A 24,924-nucleotide genomic window follows, 5' to 3' on the forward strand; every position below is an offset into this window, starting at 1 on the left:
GTACAATCAAACGTAATCGATATGACGACACGAACTTTATAAATGAAAGGAGCCTTCGCTGCAGCCACCAGTTGAAACTGTCGAACCCATCTTGTAAAACGTTCGGCTACAGTGAGAGCCAACGTTAAAAAAACATCGAAAATCCTTAGTCTGACTGTGTTGTGTTACTTCACATTTTGTGTCGTCCTGAGTGTTATTGCAGGATTACATAAAAATGCCCTGTCCGTTTTTGGGATCGTTGAATCAAGCATTCACCAGAAATTATGGAGCTGCTCTTATGAAACAATACGGAAGTTTCTGTCCAGTGATCTCCCGTGGATTCCGCTCTCTTGGCAACGACGAGACGAAATGTCCTTTCATTCAGGACAACGCTATTGTGTCGGAGGCGCCCAAGGAGATGTCAGAAGATATTGTGGAGTCCATTCCGCCTTACAAGTACGAAAACTTCTTCCATGATCAAATCAGTGCCAAGAAAAGAGATTACTCATACAGAGTATTCAGGAAGGTGTCCCGATTAGCAGCTGATGGGATATACCCTCAGGCCTTGGAAGGCGCTGATAACCGCCGTGTAACAGTCTGGTGTGCTAATGACTACCTTGGAGCTTCCCGCCATCCTCAAGTGAAAGATGCGGCTATCAATGCCATAAAATCCTACGGTACTGGGGCAGGCGGCACGCGTAACATTGCTGGCAATTCCCAAATGACCGAAAAACTCGAGGCAGAGATTGCTCAACTTCATAAGAAACCTGCTGCATTGATTTTCAGTTCTTGTTTTGTGGCAAATGATGCAACATTGTCAACATTGGCTAAGATTTTACCTGGTTGTATTGTTTACTCCGATGCTGGGAATCACGCCTCCATGATACAAGGTATAAGAAACAGCCGGGCACCCAAACATATATTTAGGCACAATGACCCCAATCACCTTAGACAATTATTGGCAGAGTCCCCTGCTGGAGTCCCGAAGCTAGTCGTGTTTGAGACTGTCCACTCTATGAGCGGAGCTATTTGTCCTTTGAAGGAAATGTGCGATATTGCACATGAATATGGAGCTTTAACTTTTGTTGATGAAGTACATGCGGTAGGATTGTACGGGAAGCATGGTGCTGGCATCGCAGAGGAAAGAGGACTGCAAGATAAGATAGACATAGTGTCCGGCACACTCGGTAAAGCATATGGGAATGTGGGAGGCTACATTGCTGCATCATCTCTTCTCGTGGATACAATAAGAAGTTATGCCCCAGGGTTTATATTTACTACAGCACTACCTCCTCCCGTGTTAGCTGGGTCACTAGCCGCTATTAGACTCCTCGCTAGTGAGGAGGGAAGAAACTTGAGAGCTAAGCATCAATCCATAGTGAGATACTTGAAGTTGTCATTGCTGGTGGCTGGTTTACCGCAGTTACCATCTGTGAGTCACATTGTTCCTGTTCCCATAGTGGGGGCCGACAAGGTGGCACTGGTGGCAGAATCTCTTATGAAGAGAGGACATTACGTGCAGGCGATAAACTACCCGACGGTGGCGCGCGGGGAAGAACGTCTGAGATTCGCGCCCGGGCCGTATCACACGCCCGTTATGATAGACAGCCTCATCACTGCCCTGACGGAAGCATTCCATGAAAATAATATAAGATTCAACGAATTTATGAAGAACGGCACTTGTCGTGAATGCAGTATGGAGTACAAGGTTGACATCAATCTTGACGAAGTGCGCTACACGGCGCAAGTAGCTTAACCCTCGGCAAGGCCATGACATTCGCGCGCGCAACATGAGAAAACGCTAAAAATATGTTAATCGGTGTTATATAGTTTATGGAGTTATTTTATGGTTCGTGGTTCTTGGTAGGGGTGAATTAAAAATTCGTAGCAAATGATTCTATGGTTTTATTCAGTCCCAGTACTTTATGACGCCGTCCCAACCCGCGGTGAGCAGTTTGCTGGGTTCGTGGGGGTGCCAGAGAGAGGTGATGCAGACTCCGTCGTGCGCTTTCCATTTCTTGTACAGTTTCGTCGTCTTCCAATCCCAGATGTAGCATTTGCCGTCTGCGTCGCCCGAAACCAGATAACTGGAACAAATATACGGCAAAGGTTAAAGATGTAGATTCAAAAAGTATCTTTTAAAATTTTTGAGTTGAATAAGACGTTCCGCTAGAAGCTATTACAGTAATACATACATATAATAAAATAGTAACTGACCGATGTCTGTACTTGAAAGATATTGCCAAAAAATCAATATGGGGGATCTATATAAGACCAACAGAAGCCAAAAAAATGATTTTAAGAATTTCTGTCTGTCTGTATGTTTGTACTGGCAAAACGCGAAAACTATTGCCCCAATTGGAATGCGGTTTTTTCTAGGCTAGGTCCAACTTAAAAACTGGTAGGTATACCTAAATAAATACCTCCCCCCACCCCTCTAAGGGGGTCAGCCTTTTCAGTTAACATTTATAACGAACGAAGACGCGGGTATTAGCTAGTATAATAATATCTATTGTTATTATAAACAAAGATTCAGGATTCGATTGTTCAATTGAGATAAGAAGAATCACCAGGATTTACGATTACGACTTATTGTTAAATCGATAACGATTAATTACATGAACTGGCTCTGTATTCATAAACTCAAATATTCATTCAATCTAAAGAACTTACTTAACTTTTCACAAGTAATTATTTGGGAAAATACATTATAATAATTTTTTTTTTATTAATTAATATTAGTTGTATTTTTATGAAATAAACTTATTTTATCATTAGTCAATTAACTATACTAAAATAAAAATCATATACATATTGTATCGAGAATACATTACATCAACTGGCAAAATGCAATGCCACTGAGACCTTCACCTGATGCCATTTAGACTCGGTATGTACGAAAATGATTTTAACATTCCGAACTTTAGCGTGTCCGTAGAAGGGAAGGCAATGCCCTTGCATTTAACAACGTCTATATGACTTGCGGGGTGGACAGAGCCTTAAAAAGACTGAAAGGCCAGACTTGAAAATCAGTTGTTTCGCTTAAAATGAAATTGAGATTCAAATAGTGAGAGGTTGCTAGCCCATCGCAGAATCCCGAGTCTATTAGCCTTTCCCTTAGTCGCTGTTTATGACATCCACGGGAAAGATATGGAATGGTCATATTCTGAAGTGCCGGGTACCACACGGCACAAGTAAGCAAGATATAAATGACTAAAAACTTCGAAAATTTGAAACCATTCTACTTTTAAATCTTTTGCGTGGTGAAACTTACTAATATCCTACTGATATAAGAAATGCGAAAGTTTGTGAATATGTCAGGATGACAGTATGGATGTTTATTACCCTTTCACGCAAAAACTACTGAACCGATTACGATGAACTTTGGTATGTAGGTAGATAAAGACCCAGAATAACATATTAGGTTTTTTATCCCGGAGTTCCCGCGGGATTGATAGGGTTTCCATGCGGACGAAGCCGCGGGCGGCTTCTAGTTATACATAAATACAAAAGTTTGTCTGTGTGTTCTACTTTCACAGCTAAACCGCTGGACTGATTCGAATGAAATTAAAAAATGGTTATCACATAGTAAACTACACTGCACCATTTTCACCGGACGTCAATTTACAAATATAGATCTCCTAAATCTAAATCGTAGACAAATGCACATTGTCTACATTAAAAGACATGAATGAATGTAAAACTAATTATTTCAATACGAATAGGTATTTCGTCAAATAAATAAATACTAAAATGTGGAGTAAGGATTTGTATGAAAAATCAAGATATCCTTGCGAAGTCAGGGCGTGTCGAGTGTCTGATATCTAGTCTCATTACACACTAAAGGTGTATCATATGAGTCAGGTCCATAGAATACACAGATTCCCCGTATTCTGTGGTAAGATCCATTGAATCTGTATACACGAGTACTCAACCTCCAACATTATCCTCGGGGATCCTTTCAGAACGCCCTATGACGGATGTCAAACGCATTAAACAGTCCCCTTAAATCATCCTTGATCATAATAACATCCTGTGTAACTTTCAATGCCGTGTGGTTCCCGGCACCATTACAAAAAAGAATAGGACCACACCATCTCTTTCCCATGGATGTCGTAAAAGACGACTAAGGGATAGGCTTATAAACTTGGGATTCTTCTTTTAGGCGATTGGCTGGCAACCTGTCACTATTTGAATCTCAATTCTATCATTAAGCCAAATAGCTGAACGTGGCCATTTAGTCTTCAAGGCTCTGTCTACCTCGCATGGGATATAGACGTGACCATATGTATGTATGTAACTTTCAACCGCTTACGTTGTCAGAAATGATTGGTTGCGAAATGGGTCAAATTCGGTCCAAGTTTCAAGTGCCAAAAAGTTACCGGTAAAGTACCGATTACCTTTCTCTCGTGTGGGTTGCAAGGCAAAATACCCGCTTACTCAGAATAGACGTAAACATCTTAATATTATTCCTGTTTCTGTGGAAGTTGGTACATAGTCCCGTCTATATCCCTTGCGGGGTAAACAGAGTCAACAGTCAATCCAAAAGACTAATGGGACACGTTCGATTCTTTGGCTTGATGATAGAATTGATATTCATATAGTGACAGGTTACTACCCTTAAAAGTGGTTTCCGTAAAAGTATAACAGGACCACTCCATCTCTCTTCTCGACTCCTCCTGTGTTCCTACGAAGTCTAGGTAGTCGAGTCGAGGAGTCAAAAATTTGACTAAAATATTTTCATAGCAAATAGGGTCCGGGATTCGTATTTTAGTAACTACCTCTCAACAAGAATGTATGAGACTTTTATAAAACTGGTAAGAGCACGAACACTTGCACTTGAGACCCGCCGATAAAACTGCACCAAAAATTAGACATAGGAATGGAAAAGATTGTGACAAAAATTTGCGTTAAACACGACGCAACGACAATGATTAGCCAATCAAAGGCCATTGACGTGAACCCAGACTTCATAATTCAAATAGATACCGTAATGATCCAAGAGACTCTAGGTGGGTACGTTCTTATGGTTAGGTAGTTGTGCAAATACAACAAGATTCTTATTTTGAACAGCCCAAAGCAGCATTCTACTGTCATAGTTTTGTGGTGACTTTACTAACGTCACACGCCAACAGCCAATCACAGTGACGCAGTGACAATACGAGGTCAGCCAATCACAGTGACAATACGAGGCGCTCAACAAATAGCAGCGAAGAGTCTATGGAGTCATCTCAAGTATCAAATGCCACTAAGCCTATCACAGCGCGTATGCTTAATCGCGCTAGCAACGATTTCACAGATTGGAGTACGTATAAATAAAACCTCCGACTCGACATCATCGGAACAACGGTTCCCCAGGCAATGACACCTAATCTGGCGGAAGATCTTAGCGGTCGAGAAGAATCATCCCTCCCGCTAAAATTTTAATCCACAAAACAAACCTAATACTCTTTGTTGGACAGTCGCGCAAAAAAATGATTTTGTAGCTTATGTCGATCACTGTAAAGATTAATTTGCATTGTCTATCTACTCAGTAAGTTTGAGAGCATCCAATGGTAGGTATTTCACGCGACCTTCGTCACCAGCTGATAAAAATAACATGAACGTGATCGCGCTGAATGGGCAATTTGAAAATCCCATTAATATCTTATCCTATATTTTATTTATATTATAAACACGAAAGTCAGAATGGATGGCCGTATCCATCCATTCTGACTTTCGTGTTTATAATGGCTGGGAGACTCCTTAAGTATAGACGTTTTTGGTACATTTTTGGATGTAAATTGTCATAATTTAATTTGTATTTTGTATCAAATAAACATTTTTTCTTTCTTTCTTCTTTAGTTACTTTATACATATTATTCTTCTAGTTCCCTCCTGGCGTAAATCCCCACCTCTCAGGAGAAAAACCCGAGTGCGCCTTTGTTTTCAGAAGCATTACACCAACTAACAGCAATAAGAAAAAAAACACTATAGAAGGTTAAAACTACCTACATATATTTAAATGCGAAAGGCAATTTCAGCGAACGGTCAGGTTTAATTAAAAATTTACAGTATTCTATTTACACTTAATTTGGTTTGAAATTGGATTTAACGGTAAGTTCTCGCTACAGGCAATAAGTTTTCACGGACCAACTGCCTTTATACTCAACTGGTTTCTTTTTTCTTACTTCTACGAACCCGGAGCTAGTTAATTTAAATTTTGGAAACATACCTACATTTCTATTTTGTTGTAGGAGTTAGTAGTGTACGAATCGCCGGCGATAAGTACTTTGATTCTTTAGTTCGACAAACCATCTTATAATGTAGTCGATTCAAAGTAAAACCAGTAGTGGGGCTATTCACGCATATTGACAGAGCATATTTATTAAAAGAGCTCTCTCTATCTGAATCAATGCTTAGAGAGAAGATAATCAAATAAATAAATAAATATATATACGGGACAAATTACCTGTTTAATTTGTCCCGTATATATATGTATATATATATATCTATATTTATTTATTGAGTTAGCCTCGAAGTAAGTTCGAAACTTGTGTTACGAGAAACAAACCCAACGATACTATATTTTATAATAAATACTTATATAGATAAACATCCAAGACCTAGGCTAATCAGAAAAAGTTCTTTGGTCACAATCAGTGAGTCAAATAACAAATACAAATCAAAACATTTCATTGGCTAACTTCATCATATTTTACAAGCTGTGCCCGCAACATCGTCCGCGTGGAATAGTTATTTTGGGTATCTCAAGGATGAATAATTTACCCCATTTTTTTTCATATTTTCCATTATTCCTTCGCTCCTAATAGTTGCAGCGTGATGGTATATAGCCAAAAGCCTTCCTCAATAAATGGTCTATTCAAACAAACATAATTTTTCCATTCGAACCAGTAGTTCCTGAGATTAGCGCGTTCAAACAAACAAACACTTCAGCTTTATAATATTAAGTATAGATTTATTAAGAACTTTGCCACGTTTACATAAGACGAAGATAATAGACAGACATAGGTATTATATTATTTTTATTTTAATCATTGATCTCGTCGAAAGTTTGCAGAACATACTATACTACACGATAAGATATACGTACGTACATGTTGGTATGCCAACATGTTGCGTCTGATAACGATCTCGTTATCATAAACGATATCTTTAAGCGTAAATACGATTAACACCGTGACCGAGTGTGCAATTTTTATATTTATACTAGCTGTGCCCGCGACTTCGTCCGCGTGGAATAGTTATTTTTGGCATCATTGAGTCCCTCAAGAATGAATAATTTTCCCCGTTTTCCATTATTTCTTAGCTCCTTATAGTTGCAGCGTGATGTTATATGGCCTAAAGCCTTCCTTAATAAATGGTCTATTGCAAAAAGAATTTTTCAATTCGAACCAGTAGTTCCTGAGATTAGCGCGTTTAAACAAACAAACAAACAAACTCTTCAGCTTTATAATATTAGTATAGATCATACTAATCATACTTTTACTCCCACTCTTTCACTGTACAAGCTGTCCGTCTATGGAATGCTCTCCCTGTCGATATCAGGAAAGCCCAGACTATTGAGAGGCCATTCAGTCTTTTCAAGACTGTTGGCTCTGTCTGCTTCGCAAGGGATATAAACGAGACCATATGTATGTATTTATGTCTCACTATCTTTCCACTCTATCCTAAGCATATGTAATTATTATGTATTTATATTTAGGTATATATTATGATTTTATTTTTGTTTTTTTATTCTATTGTATTATGTTTAAGCATTAGGTATATGTAAGGTATGTATATCTCCTGTTAAGGTTTCCTTCCACCCAAAGGTTTACTGAATGAGATTGCATTAGCGATAAGTCCGCCTTTGTTCCATCTCTGTCTGTTTTGTGCTGTTTTGCGTGTTTTACTCTCATGTAAATGCAATAAAGGGGTTATCTATCTATCTGTCATAAATTTGGAACTAACTGCGCCCCGAGTATTCGCTTTTGTGGGAATTTCGAGATAAAAAGTGCCCAATGTATTATTCCAACCCTCGTAGCGCGCGATAAAAACGCGGGACGCCGTTTTTATAATAAATACGCCGATAAACTGTCGCTGTCCCTTTTTACATTATAATAAAAAGCGAAACAACGATAGGATACGGGTCAGGTTATATTATACCTACCCGTGCAACAAACACATATATGTATGTAGATCGATCCTCACCAACTTTCGCATTATGTCAAATAGATATAATTTCAAAATTAACAAATCTGATTGACGCTCGTCTCCCCCTTTTATCATAAATTAAAATATTAAAGGAAAAATACTGGCAAAACTACGCATTCAACAGTCAAATATTTATGTTAATTAACTTGTGTGACATGAGGTTAAAAGTAATTAATTACGAACCACACGTCAAGAACGTACCTACCTATGTTTGTATGAAATCATAATTATGATTTATTTAATATTTTCTTTCTCTTATCACAGCTAAATGGCGATTGTATGATCAGCTGTTGTTTCAAAACCTGGGTCCGCCTAAAAAAATTAATTTTATATACATTGTATGATTAATTATGAATAGCAAATGTACTAACGCACACATAAAACTTTGGAAATAAAGACCAGTTATTCCGATACCTAAATGTAACCCTTCCTATGAAATCAGATGCGATATGATTTAGCAGAGATGTGTTTATGAAATGAATCTATCCTTTTTCTATTCTCAAATCAAGTTAATCAAAACAATCTACACGTTGTAACTTTAGTATAAAATTCGCGTGATTGCATGCTAAAAATAAAGCTAATCAGCATTTGAATCTTAGCACGATCTTAGCGTTACGCGTTGAATTAACCCGTTTATCTTTTAATAGCCGCCTATTCGCGCTTTGAACCGATTTACATCACTAGCGTTTGGAACACAAAACCTCCAGAATAGTTGCGTACAGTCAGGGACAACATTACCTGACCTCTATTCATATACACAGTGCAGACGCCGGTCAAGTTTATCAGCTCCCGATTGTACGTTTATCCTTAAAAAAAAAGAAGTACGATTTTGGCGCGAAAATCTTGTCAATTTTTTTTTATATTATTACCTAACAATAATTGTAAATAGTCTTTCAATTATTTAAAGACCATTGAAATAAATTTTATTGTCTATGTACGAAAATAAGTAGGTATGTAGTAAATTTCATCAAAAAATATTTTATAGTAAAAATTATTACTGTCACCGAATGATGTGCGAACAATAATCGAAATTATTAATCTTTAAGCAAACAAAAGGCGTTATCAATATTGTAGGTCATCGAAGGTCAGCACAACCTTCGTTAGGTAACTCTTTAATTAATTCTCAATTTGCACAGATACATATTTAATTATAATTATTTTTTTATGTTGTGGAAATTATAAGCGGTTTTAAAGTATTGTAAACACCTACAGAAAAACCTTTAGTTTTATATTTACTTTTTTTTAAATGATTAAAACAAATATGACTATAATAACAAATAACAAATATGATAACAAAAAATCTAAACTAATTACTTTTGTTTACAATTCTTCAGGAAATTACCACGAAAGCAAAGCCCAGGGCAAAAGCTAGTCAATTCTGATTCGATTAAATTCCATTTCTTGCCGTAAACTTAACATGTACCTATGTATATAGCTAGATAGATCTACATTTATCTTACATAGTGTTATTTTTAGAAGTAGGTTATACCAAAAGATGCCAAATACACCGCTATATCTAACAAGGTCAAAGGTCAACGTCTGATAAGAAGGTGAATGTACCAAAATTAAATAGGATTTTGAACAATCGATGCACAATGCCTAGGTAACCTAGTTTACACTATCTGTAATGTACATAGGTCATCCACATATTCTAGTTTATTATAATTGAGATTTTCTTCAATCCTTCACAAAGGGTGACTTTTTAACAACGCTTAATTTTCTAAGCAATAATGAACCAATGATAGCAAAATGACCATAAAATACATCTTGTATGGAAAATAGATATTTAAACTTCATACATACATAAAATCACGCCATTTTCCCAGAGGGGTAGGCAGAGATTACATCTTTCCATTTGCCACGATCTCTGCATACTTCTTACACTTCATCCACATAAGGGTGCGTTTCGGGTACTCTTGACCTTAAACATCATACGTCTAAAAAAGAATGTAACCTTTCCGAATAAATGTTGTCTTTTGAGAAAATTTTAGTTGACCTTTAATAAGCCAACATGTATACTCGTATCTACGCCGATCAGAAATAAACTTTGAAGTCAACAATCAACTACCATGCACAGAGTTCCATTGAGACATGAGGTCGCCCACGTAACAGGGAAAGTTGTTGCACATACAACCACACACCGGTTTTGTTCTGTATGTGTTAAATACAGACGACTTTTTAAATAGACCTCAAAATAATCTACACTCTCGATCATAATTAATTTTAAAAGAACTTAATTTTATAAGAAGCTCAAATGCAATTAATCTTCTTTCCTTCATTTACATATTCTCACATTTACACGACTACACAGCAGAATATACATATGTAGTACTATAACGCTATTATATTATCTCGCCTATTATTTATCCATATTCAGAAATAAATAATCATTCATATAGTTTCTAAAAATAAACCAGAAACCAAGATTCAGTTTGCGAAAAATTTACAAAACTTAATGTTTTGTTTGCCTAATCTATGTATAATTGATATAAATTACAATATATTGCATATTTACATTACAATATATTATATACGACACCATTGAAAGATGTAAAGTAATCGAAATATGCAAAAATTAATACGAAAAACGTTGAATTTTTTTTTAAAAAAACACTCATTATCTTTGCAATAATAACGCGCAATGATGCGTATACGCAATTTTTTTTTCACTTACTAATGTCATTCTCGCATATAAAAATAATTAAATGAGAGTACTTTAAACTATTGTATAACTGTAAAGATATTAATATCTCTACAATGTACAATGTCAAGGCGCGTATTCAAACAAAACACAAGGTGATTGGTGAAGAGACGTTTTGAAATAGCACAGCCCACATTGGGAACGGCTGACTGGCACTTAGTTTTGGCACGTGACTTGAGACAGACAACAGTCGTGATATCTGATAAACGATATAAATATTATCAATCGCTAAATATATAAAATTTTGAATTTAAATCTATAATATAAAAATGAATCGCTAAATGTGTTGGTAAGCGCATAACTCAAGAACGCCTGGACCAATTTGGCCAATTCTTTTTTTTTAATATTCGTCGAAGCTCAAGGATGGTTTTTACGGAGAAAAACATACATACATACATATAATCACGTCTATATCCCTTGCGGGGTAGACAGAGCCAACAGTCCTGAGCGGACTGATAGGCCACGTTCAGCTATTTGGCTTTAAGATAGAATTGAGATTCGAATAGTGACAAGTTGCTAGCCTATCGCCTAAAAAAAGAATCTCAAGTTTGTAAGCCTATCCCTTAGTCGCCTTTTACGACATCCATGGGAAAGAGATGGAGTGGTCCTATTCTTTTTTGTATTGGTGCCGGGAACCACACGGCATAAAACACGGGAGAAAAAATACCAAATAATTCCCTCAAAAACCTTAAAAACAGTCATTTTCTTTATCCCATACAAACGTTTTCTAACTATATAAATATACGTACAGTCAATTTGAGCTTTATTGCTATAGCTAGTATAAAGTTGTCTAAGCAATGTAGGTCTAATAGATAGGAACAAAAAACTGTCATATTACAAATCTTTTTGACAGAACGAAGTCTGTCGGGTCCGCTAGTAGGTTATATAAAACGGCCGAGTCGATGTGTCAGCCACTATACAGCTAAAGATTTATATATGTTAGTGGTACAGTTAACAACATAAAAAAATAGCTAGTGGTTAATCTTTTAAACATTTATACGTTAATATTTTGCTCAGGTAAGAAAAATTATATTTACTACTTAAAATTAATGATATTGGCAAATCGATGCCCGACAAATATGATTTCTAATAAGAAATTGGGGTGGGTATCTTCGCACTTAGTTGTATTCGGCAGACAATTTAGTTAGGTCTGAAACACTATAAATTTTATGTGAATAAAAAATAACCCGATTTTATTTCTTTTTTTTAACTGGCCTGTAAGCAAATTATTAATAAGATTTTTCCACACTCAACTAGGAAGATGTTGAGAAACACTGCCTGAACATGAAAAGACTATATATATCCTTCGTGTTTCATATAATTCCTATCATTATCATCTACGTGATGGAATTAATTCAGATGCGAATATGATAATTATTCCTGGCTATCGACCTCGACGCCATATGAGATCGCGTTTATGATATTTACTTCATATCACAATGAGATTTAATAACGTTAATATTGTCCACATTTGCATACCGGATGCCGGATGAAGGAACAAGGTTGAATTTATCGTGTTCCACAAAATCAATGATCATTGATATCAAGTATTATCCGTTTCACGTACAAGAGTCGTGTGGTCCCCAGCACTTTGGAATAAGACTACTCTCCCTCTTTCCCATGGATGTCGTAATAGGCGACTAAGGGAAATACTAATAAACTTGGGATTCTTTCTTTAGGCTGGGCTTGATTGATTTAGCAACCTGCCACTATTTGAATCTCAGTTCCATTATGAAGCCATACAACTGAACGTGGCCTTAAAGTCTCTGATAGAGATTGTTGACTGCCTGCCCCGCAAGGGATATAAACGTGATTTTACGTATATATGTATGTAAAATCTCATAAATTTTTATGTTTCAAACTTAATACATAAAGTCTTTTAAAATGTTATTTTTTATGTATTGGACCATTTAGTTTATGCAGTCAAATTCTAATTACGGAATCACTTTTTGGTTGAAAACACATATCTGCTAACATTTTTATGCATTCAATGACCGCTAAACATTTAGAGAGGTACAGTTTGCATAAGTATCTTTTTTAAAAAAACTGAATAAACTCACGTCTTAAAAGTAATAACAGTAAATATTTTAAACTACTCGTATATACTAGTGGCTAATTTCATATTTAAAATGTAAAGTAACTTAGAAACTTTCACTTTCGAATAATATATGCGTCTGCCACAATGAAAAAATAATTCAATACTACAAAATACTATTCCGTGCTTTTGAAGAGTAAGTAAAAAGAAAAAAATTAACTTTGCTTATGTTTGACGAGCACTGGACATTTATTTTCCATCACATTTATTTATTATGGAATTAAATACATACATACATACATAACGTCTATATCTCTAGCGAGGTAGAGAGCCATCAGTCTTGAAAAGACTGACAGGCCACGTTCAGCTGTTTGGCTTAATTATAGAGTTGAGATTCAAATAGTGACAGGTTGCTAGCCCATCGCCTAAAAGAAGAATATCAAGTTTATAAGCCCATCCCTATTATGGAAAATTATTACCATTATCTATTTTATTTCTTCCACTAAGCAAAATGTTATTAAATAAACATGTTATGACAACTATGATTCTATAGTCCACAGTCATAAAATACATTGTTGTATTAAAAACCGGATAACACCGGTTCAAATCTATACGTTAGCAATGACTTGACACTTTGAATGTGGCATGAATGTTTACATTTGCGGATAAGCAACTTATTCATAGTGGAAAATAGTTGAAACAGCATGCCTTATTCAGCTTTTTTAAGTGATAATGGCATGAATGATAAATAAATAAAAATATGTATGTACAAGAGGCCGCCCGCGATTTCGTCCGCATGGAAACCCTATCAATCCCGCGGGAATATTTAACAGTATAAAAAGTAGCCTATATGTTATTCTGGGTCTTCAGCTACCTACATACCAAATATCATCGTAATCGGTTCAGTAGTTCTTGCGTGAAAGAGTAACAAACATCCATACTGACATCCTGACATACTCACAAATTTTCGCTTTTATAACATTAGTAGGATATTGATTACTTCATATGTTTTCCTTCATCAACTTACATCTTTTTATGAGAACTACAATTAATACTAAGAAATAATTGCGTACCTAATTACACGCTACTGTATTTTATAATAGAAATATGTTTAGTAATTTTGTATTTGCCGTGTGGTTTCCCGGCCACCAAATAATAGGATCACTTCATATGTTTCCCATGGATGTCGTAAAAGGCGACTAAGGGATAGGCTAATAAACTTGAGATCCTTCTTGTAGGCGATAAACTAGCAACCTGTCAATATTGGAATCGCAATTAGGTACATTATTAAGCCATCCATACAGCTGAACGTGGCCTTTCAATAATTTCGAGACTGTTGGCTCTGTCTACCCCGCAAAGGATATATACGTTATAATATGTATGTTTGTATGTATGTATTGTTCGTAAATAGATACATGAGCAATACATTTTTAAGCAAGCATCAACTAAAGTTATTGACCGTGTTAATGCTATTTTGGATTAACTTACACTGTCTATATCCCTTGCGGGGTAGACAGAGCCAATAGTCTTAGAAATACTAATTGGCCGCGTTCAGCTGTGTGACTTAATAGTAGAACTGAGATTCAAATAGTGACAGGTTGCTAGCCCATCGCCTAAAAAAAGAATCTCATGTTTATAAGCCTATCCCTTAGTCGCCTTTCACGACATCCATGTGAAAGAGATTGAGTGTTTCTATTCTTATTTGTATCGGTGCCGGGAACCACACGGCATGGATTAACTTACATTTCCGGTTATTAGGTATATGTATAAGTGTAAACTGCCTTAAACTGAAACTAACATTGTAAGAACGGATATACAGGTCAACACGATAACCTGCTTTTTTGACGACGTCGGTTAAAAATAACACGCAGCAAACATAGTTCAATTGCAACGTGCAAGTCACGTCATTGCAAAGAATCGCGCTATAATTGTGATATTAAATTGTAATTTACATTCGTGATACCTATAGCTATTTCTATCGGTTACACATGCGATAGAAATGGCTATATCTATACTAATATTATAAAGCTGAAGAGTTTGTTTGTTAGAACGCGCTTATCTCAGGAACTAATGGATGAATGAAGGCTTTAGGCTATATAACATCACGCAACTATTAACAGCGAAGAAATAATGGAAAATGTGAAAAAAAATGGGGTTAATTTATCATCCTTGAGGGCTTCAATTATGCCCAAAATAACTATTCTACGCGGACGAAGTCGCGGGCACAGCTAGTCACGTATACGTGCCGTGTGGTTCCCGGCACCAATACAAAAATGAATAGGACCACTCCATCTCTTTCCCATGAATGTCGTAAAAGGCGACGAAGGGATACTTGAGATTTTCCTGTTATGCGACAGGCACCTGTCACTATTTGAATCTCAATCAAATCTCTAAGCCAAACAACTGAATGTGGCCCATTAGTTGTTTAAAGACTGTGGGCTCTGTCTACCCCGCAAGGGATATAGACGTGACGTTATATGTATGTATATACATATATATATATATAAACATGCGATAAGTTGTAATGACTTAATAATGTTACATTGCTATTAAAAAAAAAATATAAAAACAATGACACCAGTTTTCATAAGTCAGTATGACTTGTATATATGTTTTACATTAATGATTACCGCTCGCCCGCGTCTCCAAAAGCGTCCAAAAGTATGCGATGATATTTTATTACGACATTAGCAACACGTCCAGGCTTTGCACGGATAACATTTATAGATATAAACCTTAAAAGTCCTTTCTTAGATAGAAAGATATAAAAAAAATGTAAAATTTTCTATTCTTTTTCCTACATACATACATACATAAAATCATGTCCATATCCCTTGCGGGGTAGACAGAGCCTACAGTGCCGAAAAAGATTTAAAAGCCGCGTTCAGCTGTTCGGTTTAGTGATAGAATTGAGATTCAAATAGTGACAGGTTGCTCATTGCCCAAGAGAAGAATCCCAAATTTATAAGCCTACCCTTTAGTCGCCTTATACGACATCAACGGGAAAGACATGGAATGATCCTATTCTTTGTTTTTATTTGTGCCGGGAATCATACGGCATATTCTTTTTCCTTCAACCATCCTTTATTTTTTTTAACTATTACTTAACTTATCCATAACAGAAGGTACAGTTTTTTTACATGAGCACCAGACTTACTTGATTAACTTAAAAATCGGGCAAGCACGGGCTAATGGCTTACATATCAATTTCACATCACGTGTTTTTTTGTTATATACAATTACTACTACTTACAATGTAGGTATGACATAGTGATTCGTGCTTCGTATCTTGTTCAGACGGCCGATCAAATATTTTGAAAACAATACAATCTGCAGACGCCATATTTTTAAAGTTGCATAGTCAAAACAATGATTGCATATCGCATTTGATAGTAAAGAGATTGAGTTAATTATGATAAGTACCTGGGTGACCGAGCGATGCTCGGTGGGCGTCAGAAAATCCATAAAAAATAGTTTAAAACAAAAAAAAAACATCAAAATCTACTAGAATATAGTAAAACAAGAAAATAAAAATATACGCGTTGACAAGAATCGATCCGAGGCACTTCGTCTTGATAACCCATCACCAGCCAACTGAGTCAAACGATCGCAGTAGTGAGATTATCGATCTTCAGCGACCACTTTATAAAGGAATTTTCCTTCGATTTTTTACCCCTGTATGCAATTCCCTTAGTCGCCTTTTACGGAATCTATGGGGAAAAATATGATGTGAAGTCCTTAAAAAAAGTTAAAGCTCAAAATACAGGATGACTTTTAATTCAACTGCATAAATTTAACTGTTAAGTTTACTCATCTAAAGAATATTAAAAAACGTTAAAAAAAATTATCGGTTCATATTTCAGAAAGTACGAAAAAAAATAAAGGTATCAAAATCCACGATCCTAATACGATACGTCATATCACCCCGGCCGGCGGAAAAGCGACGCGTAAGATTCAGAGGTCAACGACACAATTCATTCAGCTGAGCGATCTCGACAACTCTGTACTTTACTTGATCTTGATACAAGAAAAATAAAATTTGCGTGTGACGTGGTTTCTGAGGGTTTCTTAAATGTGAAAATGATGACGTTTAATTTAAATAAAAATAGGCTCAAACGGCTCAGAAGCATGGCTATAGTCTATGTTTAAAAGGATGCAGTTGTTTTAAATGTCACCCTGTATATATTTTTTTTAATGTCAAATATAACTATTTCACCAAAAACTCACCTCATATCCGGCGAGTAATCCACCGAGCAAGCGTAACCGGCCACCATGTGACCGGTGAATGTCTTCTTTCTGTTCATCTTGAATCTATTCAAAGCGCTGAACACTATCACTTTGTTGTCCATTGATTGGCATGCCAGCCATTTTCCGTTCGGAGACACTGTCACCGCCGGCAGAGAATGCATCGTGGGATCCGCTATGTATTTCATGTCTACGGGTATGTCCCTGAGAAATTAATTGGTATATAAGATTATTTATATATACATACATACATAAAATCAAGCCTCTTTCCCGGAGGGGTAGGCAGAGACTACCTCTTTCCACTTGCCACGATCTCTGCATACTTCCCTTCGCTTCATCCACATTCATTAGATTATTTATAATTGAAAAAAGTTTAGACAGACAGATAGAAAACGTTTATTCGAATGTGCTGCACAGATTTTGAGTTTCAGTTTGACACGAAACATATAACATACATACATATTATCACGTCTATATCCCTTGCAGGGTAGACAGAGCCAACAGTCTTAAAAATGCTGATAGGCCACGTTCAAAAAAAGAATAGGACCACTCCCATCTCTCTCCCATGGATGTCATAAAAGGCGACTAAGGGCTAGGCTTACACACTTGGGATTCTTCTTTTAGGCGATGGGCTGGCAACCTGTCACTATTTGAATCTCAATTCTATCTTAAAGCCAAACAGCTGAACGTGGCCTATCAGTCTTTACAAGACTGTCGGCACTGTCAACCCCGCAAGGGATGTAGACGTGATAATATGTATGTATGTATGTACTGCCGTGGCATAACTAAAACGCTGTTATCTGACATCAGGATTTACACCTTTTATACCTACCAGTAAAATAAGAAAAAAAAAAATCTCTTTCGATCTGTATATATACCTACGACTTTTTGTTACCTTTAAGTCATAAATAGGCGTTCTCATTGATGAAACTGATGCCAGTTTAAATTTTTACCGCGCAGTTTTTGACGTTTTACCTACCTCAAAACAAGGATTTGGCAGATAACGTCATTTTAGTTATATATATATATATACCAAGGCAGTGTATTTTTTTTTTTTTTTTACGGGACAAATTACACTGATTGTGTTAGCCTCGAAGTAAGTTCGAAACTTGTGTTACGAGATACTAACTCAACGATACTATATTTTATAATAAATACTTATACAGATAAACATCCAAGACCCAGGACAATCAGAAAAAGTTCTTTTCTCATCATGCCTTGACCGGGATTCGAACCCGGGACCTCCGGTGTCACAGACAAGCGTACTACCGCTGCGCCACAGAGGCCGTATGTATGTATTTATCCAAGCAGGTAAATCAACTCACCACTCCCACACCCTCAAACTCTTGTCATCCGAAGTGGTGACGAATCTCCTGTTCTCATCAACGAAAGTGATGGTGTTGACGGCGCCAAGATGGCGGTCGTATTCTTGTACTATTTCACCGCTGCGGATGTCCCACTGCGAACAAACATATTATTAAAATAAAATAAAAAAATAAAATAAAATAAAAATCGTTTATTGCAGGCATAGCCCATAGTGTTAGTAACAGAGGAACTTATAACTATGTTAGTACATCTATATTAAAGTTTATTGACATCTATATTATTATAAAATATTGATCCTACTAATATTATAACATACATAAATAGATGTGGTCACGTCAATATCCATTGCGTGGTAGACAGAGCCAACAGTCTTGGAAAGACTGAATGGCCACGTTCAGCTGTTTTGCTTAATGATAGAATTGAGATTCAAATAGCGACAGGTTGCTAGCCCATCGCCTAAAAAAGAATCCCAAATTTGTTAGCTTATCCCTTAATCGCCTTTTACTACATCCATGGGAAAGAGAAAAGCCAAATAGCTGAACGTGGCCTATCAGTCTTTACAAGACTCTTGGCTCTGTCTACCCCGCAAGGGATATAGACGTGATTATATGTATGGGAAAGAGATGGTAGTGATCCTATTCCATTTTTTTAACCTATTAATGCCGGGAACCACACGGCTGAACTCCACTGCACTCACACATATAATCTTCTTATCCGATGTGCCGGCTACGAACAAATGTTGTTTGTCCTCGTCCGGGTTGAATTTAGCACAGTATGGCACTTTTCGCGACGTGAACCGCGATATACATTCACCGGTCTCTGTGTCCCACAGTTTGATGTAACGGTCGTAGGCTGTAACAAATCAAATGCATGAATTACACAGATACATTATTTTGTGTGTGTATGTATGTATAGTATACGGAACAAATTACACAGACTGAGTCTTGAAGTACATATATACTAGAGGCCGTGCGCGTGGAATCAGTCCCGCGGGAACTCCGGGATAAAAAGTAGCCTGTATGTTATTCTGGGTCTTCAGCTACCTACATATCAATTCATATATATATAATCATCAATACATATTTCATCGTAATCGGTTCAGTAGTTTTTGCGTGAAAGAGTAACAAACACCAATCCTGACATACTCACAAACTTTCGCATTTATAATATTAGACTAGAACAAATTACACAGATTGAGTTAGCCTTGAAGTAAGTTTGAAACTTGTGTTACGAGATACTCAACTCAACGATGCTATATTTTATAATAAATACTTATATAGATAAACATCCAAGACCCAGGCCAATCAGAGAAAGTTCTTTTCTCATCATGCCCTGGCCGGGATTCGAACCCGGGACCTCCACACGTTACAGATATACAATGTATATATATACGAAACAAATTACACAGACTGAGTTAGCCTCGAAGTAAATGGGAGACTTGTGTAACGAGATACTAACTCAACGATACTATATTTTATAATAAATAATTATAAAGATAAACATCTAAGAACCATGCCAATTGGAAAAAAAAACATTTCTCATCATGCCAAGGCCGGGTTAATAAACTAGTTTGATACGAAATATCTTATGGTTCCCGGCACCAGTACAAAAAAGAATAGGACCACTCCATCTCTTCCCCATAAATGTCGTAAAAGGCGACTAAGGGATAGGCTTACATACTTGGGATTCTTTTTTTAGGCGATGGGCTAGCAACCTGTCACTAATTAAATCTCAATTTTATCATTAATCCAAAATAGCTGAACGTGGCCTATCAGTCTTTGCAAGACTGTTGGCTCTGTCTACCCCGCTAGAGATATAGACGTGACCACATGTATGTATGTAGGAAATTAATGAGATACATACATGCATACATATTAATGAGATATGTCGTATCAAACTAGTTTATTAACCCGGCCTTGTCATGATGAGAAATGTCTTTTTTTTTAAGATCTAGTGTAATAAAATTGCATTATAAAATCTCACCGGCGGACAAGAACTGCGTGCCCGTGTTGTTGAAGTTGACGTCTCTAACCGCTTGCCGGTGGCCGAAATATGTTCTCACGCAGCGGCGCTCGCCATACACCTCCCATATCTGAAAAAAAAAAGGGATTAATGATTAAAAATCAAAAGACTTGTATTCTGATGAAAATAACAACTTAGTGTTGTCATATTTATTATTCATTCATACATTCTTACATTCATAAATCCATACATTCATAAATCCATACATGCATACATCCATACAGGCATACATCCATACATTCATTAATCCATACATGCATACATCCATACATGCATACATCCATATATTCATAAATCCATACATGCATACATCCATATATTCATAAATCCATACATGCATACATCCATACATGCATACATCCATACATGCATGCATGCATACATCCATATATTCATAAATCCATACATGCATACATCCATATTTTCATAAATCCATACATGCATACATCCATAGATCTATACATTCATACATATATATTATCTCGTCTATATGCATTGTTGGGTAGACTAATCCAGCAGACTTGAAAGACTTATATGTATATGATGAAAGGCCACGTTTAGCTGTCAGACTTAATGATAGAATTAGAAGCTGATAAAGATGTAGTCTCTGCCCACCCCACCGGGAAATAGGCGTGATTTTATGTATGTATGTAAATAGATATGTATTTAAGTAATGTATTGTATGTATACTGTTAGTGTCCCTTTTTCAAATAAATATATTTATTTATTTGAAAAAAATATTTTCTACTTAATTATCATCATGTGTGTGTGTGTGTGTGTATATATATAAAACTCACCTTAACCCTACAATCCATTCCGGCGGACAGCATGAGATGCGCCGTGCCGGGGTACCACCGCACTGTGGCGATGCCCTTTGTGTGCCCCTTCCACGTGTGAATGTGCGCCTGGAAATTGTTACAAAAGAATACATTAAAACAACATACATACATATAGTCACGTCTATATCCCTTAAGAATTGTTATAAACATACATTAAAACAACATACATTAATATAATAAAGTCACGTCTATATCCCTAAAGAATGACACAGAACCAACAGTCTTGAAGAGACTGATAGGCCACGTTCAGCTTTTTGACTTGATACAATTGAGATTCAAATAGTGACAGGTTGCTAGCCCATCGCCTTAAAGAAGAAATCCAGGCTTATAAGCCTATCCCTTAGTCGCTTTTTGGTTGCATCCTCACCACTCTGGAAAGGTGCCCGAAGTATGCCTTTGACCATGGATTCTGGAGTGGGTGAGTCAGGTTTTTACACGAAGTGACTGCCATCTGACCTCCGCAACCTTTGCAGGTAAACCTAACCATCAATTATTAGATCAATTGTTGTTTGACATCCAATTCTCTGAATGTACAGGTTTCCTCACGATATTTTCCCTCACAGTAAGAGCATCGGTTAGTTTTCAAACTAATATACATAACTTTGAAAGATTCCTCTTTTAGGCGATGGGCAAGCAACCTGTCACTATTTGCATCTCAATTCTATCACTAAGCCAAACAGCTGAGCGCGTGGCCTATCAGTCTTTTCAAAACTGTTGGCTCTGTCTACCCCGCTAGGGATATAGACGTGATCATATGTATGTATGATATTATATAGCCTAAAAGCTTCCTCACTAAACGGTCTATTCAACGCAAAAATATTTTTTTTAAAAATACCTACAACCAAAAGTTCCTGAGATTAGCGCGTTCAAACAAACAAACTCTTCAGCTTTATATCTAACTAGCTGACCCGGCAAACGCTGTTTTGCCAATTATTTTTATATATTATTACGGAACCCTATTTTTTTCCAAAATAAAATATAGTCTATGTTACTCGTGGATAATGTAGCTTTCGAATGATGAAAGAATTTTTAAAATCGGTCCAGTAGTTTTTGAGCCTATTCATTACAAACAAACAAAGTTTTCCTCTTTATAATATTAGTGTAGAAAAGCTTCCTCGATAAATGGTCTATTCAACGCAATAACAATTTTTTTTAAATACAACCAAAAGTTCCTGTGATTAGCGCGTTCAAACAAACAAACTCTTCAGCTTTATATGTAATATCAGTATAGATATGAGTCACCTTTGGCAGAAAGCACTTGTCTGGCGGCGCGTCGCTCCGCAGCTGGGTCTCGCTGCGAGGCGGGGCGATCCACGAGCGGCCCTGGTAGTCCGTCGCCTTGTCAACTGATGAACAATTATACATTTTAAACATATATAAAACATAATAAAAAAAATTATAAGTGATGAGACGGCAATAAGTGATGCCTTGTATCCAATTTTGAAAATAAATCTATTCAATTCTATATCAATCATATCATTGAGCCAAAAAGCTGAATGTGGCCATTCAGTCTATTCGAGACTGTTGGCTCTGTCTACCCCGCAAGGGATATAGACGTGACCGTATGTATAATAAAAAAAAATTGATTTACGTGATGTTTCGTCAATAAGTGATGTCAATAAGTGATGCGTTGTATCCAATTTTGAAAACAAATCTATTCTATTCTATAAGTCAACTTACTGTGGAATATAGATTTCTCCTCCAGCGGTTTGTCGTCGTCAACTTTCCCTTTCTTTTGTCTTTTGGCTAATATCTCCTCCAGTTCCTTCGCCTCCTCGCCTTCCGGCTTCATAACTCTGTGGATATTTAAAAAGAATGAGATTAAATCTTAGCAGAAGTAAGAATGACAATAAATAAATAAATAGGTATACCGGACAAATTACAATGATTGAGTTAGCATCGAAGTAAGTTCGAGACTTGTGATACGAGATACTAACTCAACAATACTATATTTTATAATAAATACTTATATAGATAAACATCCAAGACCCAGGCCAATCAGAAAAAGTTTGTTTCTCATCATGCCGTGGCCGGGATTCGAACCCGGGACCTCCAGTGTCACAGACAAGTGTACTACTACTAATCAAAGTTAGTATTCAAACTAATGTACATAACATTGAATATGTTCATTGGTACATCACAATTACATACATGCCAGTATTTAATATAAATGTTACTAAATAACAAACCTCTTTTCTCCCTCATACCCTCCCCAAGGGCCAAGGAAACCACCAACATCTTCGGGATTATCATTTTTGTTCCGTTTCTTTTTGTCAAGCGGTCTTTTCTTTATGTTCTCGAAAACTGACTTGCCTTCCGATTCTTCAGGTGGCGCCACCATCGCTGATACTAGAATCACAAACAAAATAACCCTTATTGCTCATTATCTCATGAGATGTATTTTTAAAAATGTGTGAAAAATTTAAATTTGGTTGACTGAAAGAAATTCCCAATGGGATAAGTCAGGTCAATCTAGTAAAAGGTCAGGTCAAGAGTACCTGAAACCTGAGTGGATGAAATGAAAGAAATATGCAGGGATAGTGGCAAGTGGAAAGATGTGGTCTCTGAATACCCCTCTGGGAAAGGCTTTATTTGTATGTACAGTCTTAAGCAAAAGGTAAAAAAAACTATAATTTGATAATAAAGAAAACAGTATACTTACAAACAATAGCATCACCATTCCCGCTATCAACATCTGTGGATGGATCTACAGCATAACCGTAACTTGTAAATGTCCGTCTTTGGTTCTCAAATTGAAAATCACTAATGTGAGCCTTCTCCACGTATCCAGACAATATATTTCTATTCGCCTTCATCTGTTGCGTTTGAAAAGGGTTTTCTGGACCATATGTAGGCGCAAATAACTCTTCATATTTAGGGTTGTGCATCAGTTCTTGATTATTCGCTACTAGGATTCTTGTGTCATCATTATTCTGTAAACATAATGAAGTTAAAATAATGGTTTATAGGTACATTAGTGGTCAACACTCATGATGTTCGCCGCTTCACACTAGAGGTCAGATTTGTCAAATTTAAACTACTGAAATTTAATTTGACAAAACTGATCCCTAGTTGTTAGTTCGTGGCGAACATCATTCATGAAGTACGTAAGTAAGTAAGTGTGAATAGCCATAGTTACGCTGCATTGAGGTTATATGACAAGACCTTTAACTAAAGAGATTTAAATAATATTAAAGAAATAAACATACAGTGGGCATCACGACAGGCGCAGCACATATTTGCATTGTTTTAGCTACGGATAAACTAGGATCAACAGGTTTTAAATGCGTCAACAACGTTTCATTGCTGTGTTCGCTAGTCTTAGGGTCAGACTCGCCTTCATCCTCCGAGCTGCTTCCATAACTTTGTATGTTTAACATTGTCACAGTCTGAATTAATAGCTAAACATAAATGACTATTCACGTATCGAAGAAAACTTAAAATTACAATTTACAAAATAAACACGTAAATTGCTAACAAAACACTAGCAAATGACAGTCGTTTATTTCGCCAAGTCTGACTTGACTTGACTTTGACATAGACATCAAGGTAGGAATCGGTATGGTATAATGAATATTTTA

The 24,924-nt window shown here is 36.5% G+C and overlaps 2 protein-coding genes across 3 annotated transcripts; one reads left to right on the plus strand and one right to left on the minus strand.

Moving 5' to 3' along the window:
• LOC106130277 (5-aminolevulinate synthase, non-specific, mitochondrial) lies at positions 1-1,874 on the plus strand. The gene has a single exon (XM_013329089.2). It carries the CDS (start codon positions 215-217, stop codon positions 1,733-1,735), a length of 1,521 nt encoding a protein of 506 aa, XP_013184543.1. The 5' UTR covers positions 1-214; the 3' UTR covers positions 1,736-1,874.
• LOC106130276 (pre-mRNA-processing factor 17) lies at positions 1,870-24,847 on the minus strand. Of its 2 annotated transcripts, none has more exons than XM_013329086.2 (11): positions 24,553-24,847; positions 24,006-24,276; positions 23,533-23,692; positions 23,024-23,139; positions 22,586-22,689; positions 21,302-21,409; positions 20,466-20,574; positions 19,180-19,334; positions 18,482-18,615; positions 17,139-17,360; positions 1,870-2,066 (listed from the first exon to the last, which is right to left on the minus strand). In XM_013329086.2, the coding sequence occupies exons 1-11, from the start codon at positions 24,721-24,723 to the stop codon at positions 1,889-1,891; spliced, it is 1,728 nt and encodes a 575-aa protein (XP_013184540.1). In that variant the 5' UTR covers positions 24,724-24,847; the 3' UTR covers positions 1,870-1,888. The 2 variants fall into 2 exon arrangements, with proteins under 2 accessions (XP_013184540.1, XP_013184541.1); XM_013329087.1 differs by having other exon boundaries at positions 24,681-24,840.
• Between the last annotated feature and the right edge of the window lie 77 nt (positions 24,848-24,924).

The sequence above is a fragment of the Amyelois transitella genome, chromosome 9 (assembly GCF_032362555.1).
Source record: "Amyelois transitella isolate CPQ chromosome 9, ilAmyTran1.1, whole genome shotgun sequence".
In the NCBI taxonomy this organism is placed as follows: Eukaryota; Metazoa; Arthropoda; class Insecta; order Lepidoptera; family Pyralidae; genus Amyelois; species Amyelois transitella.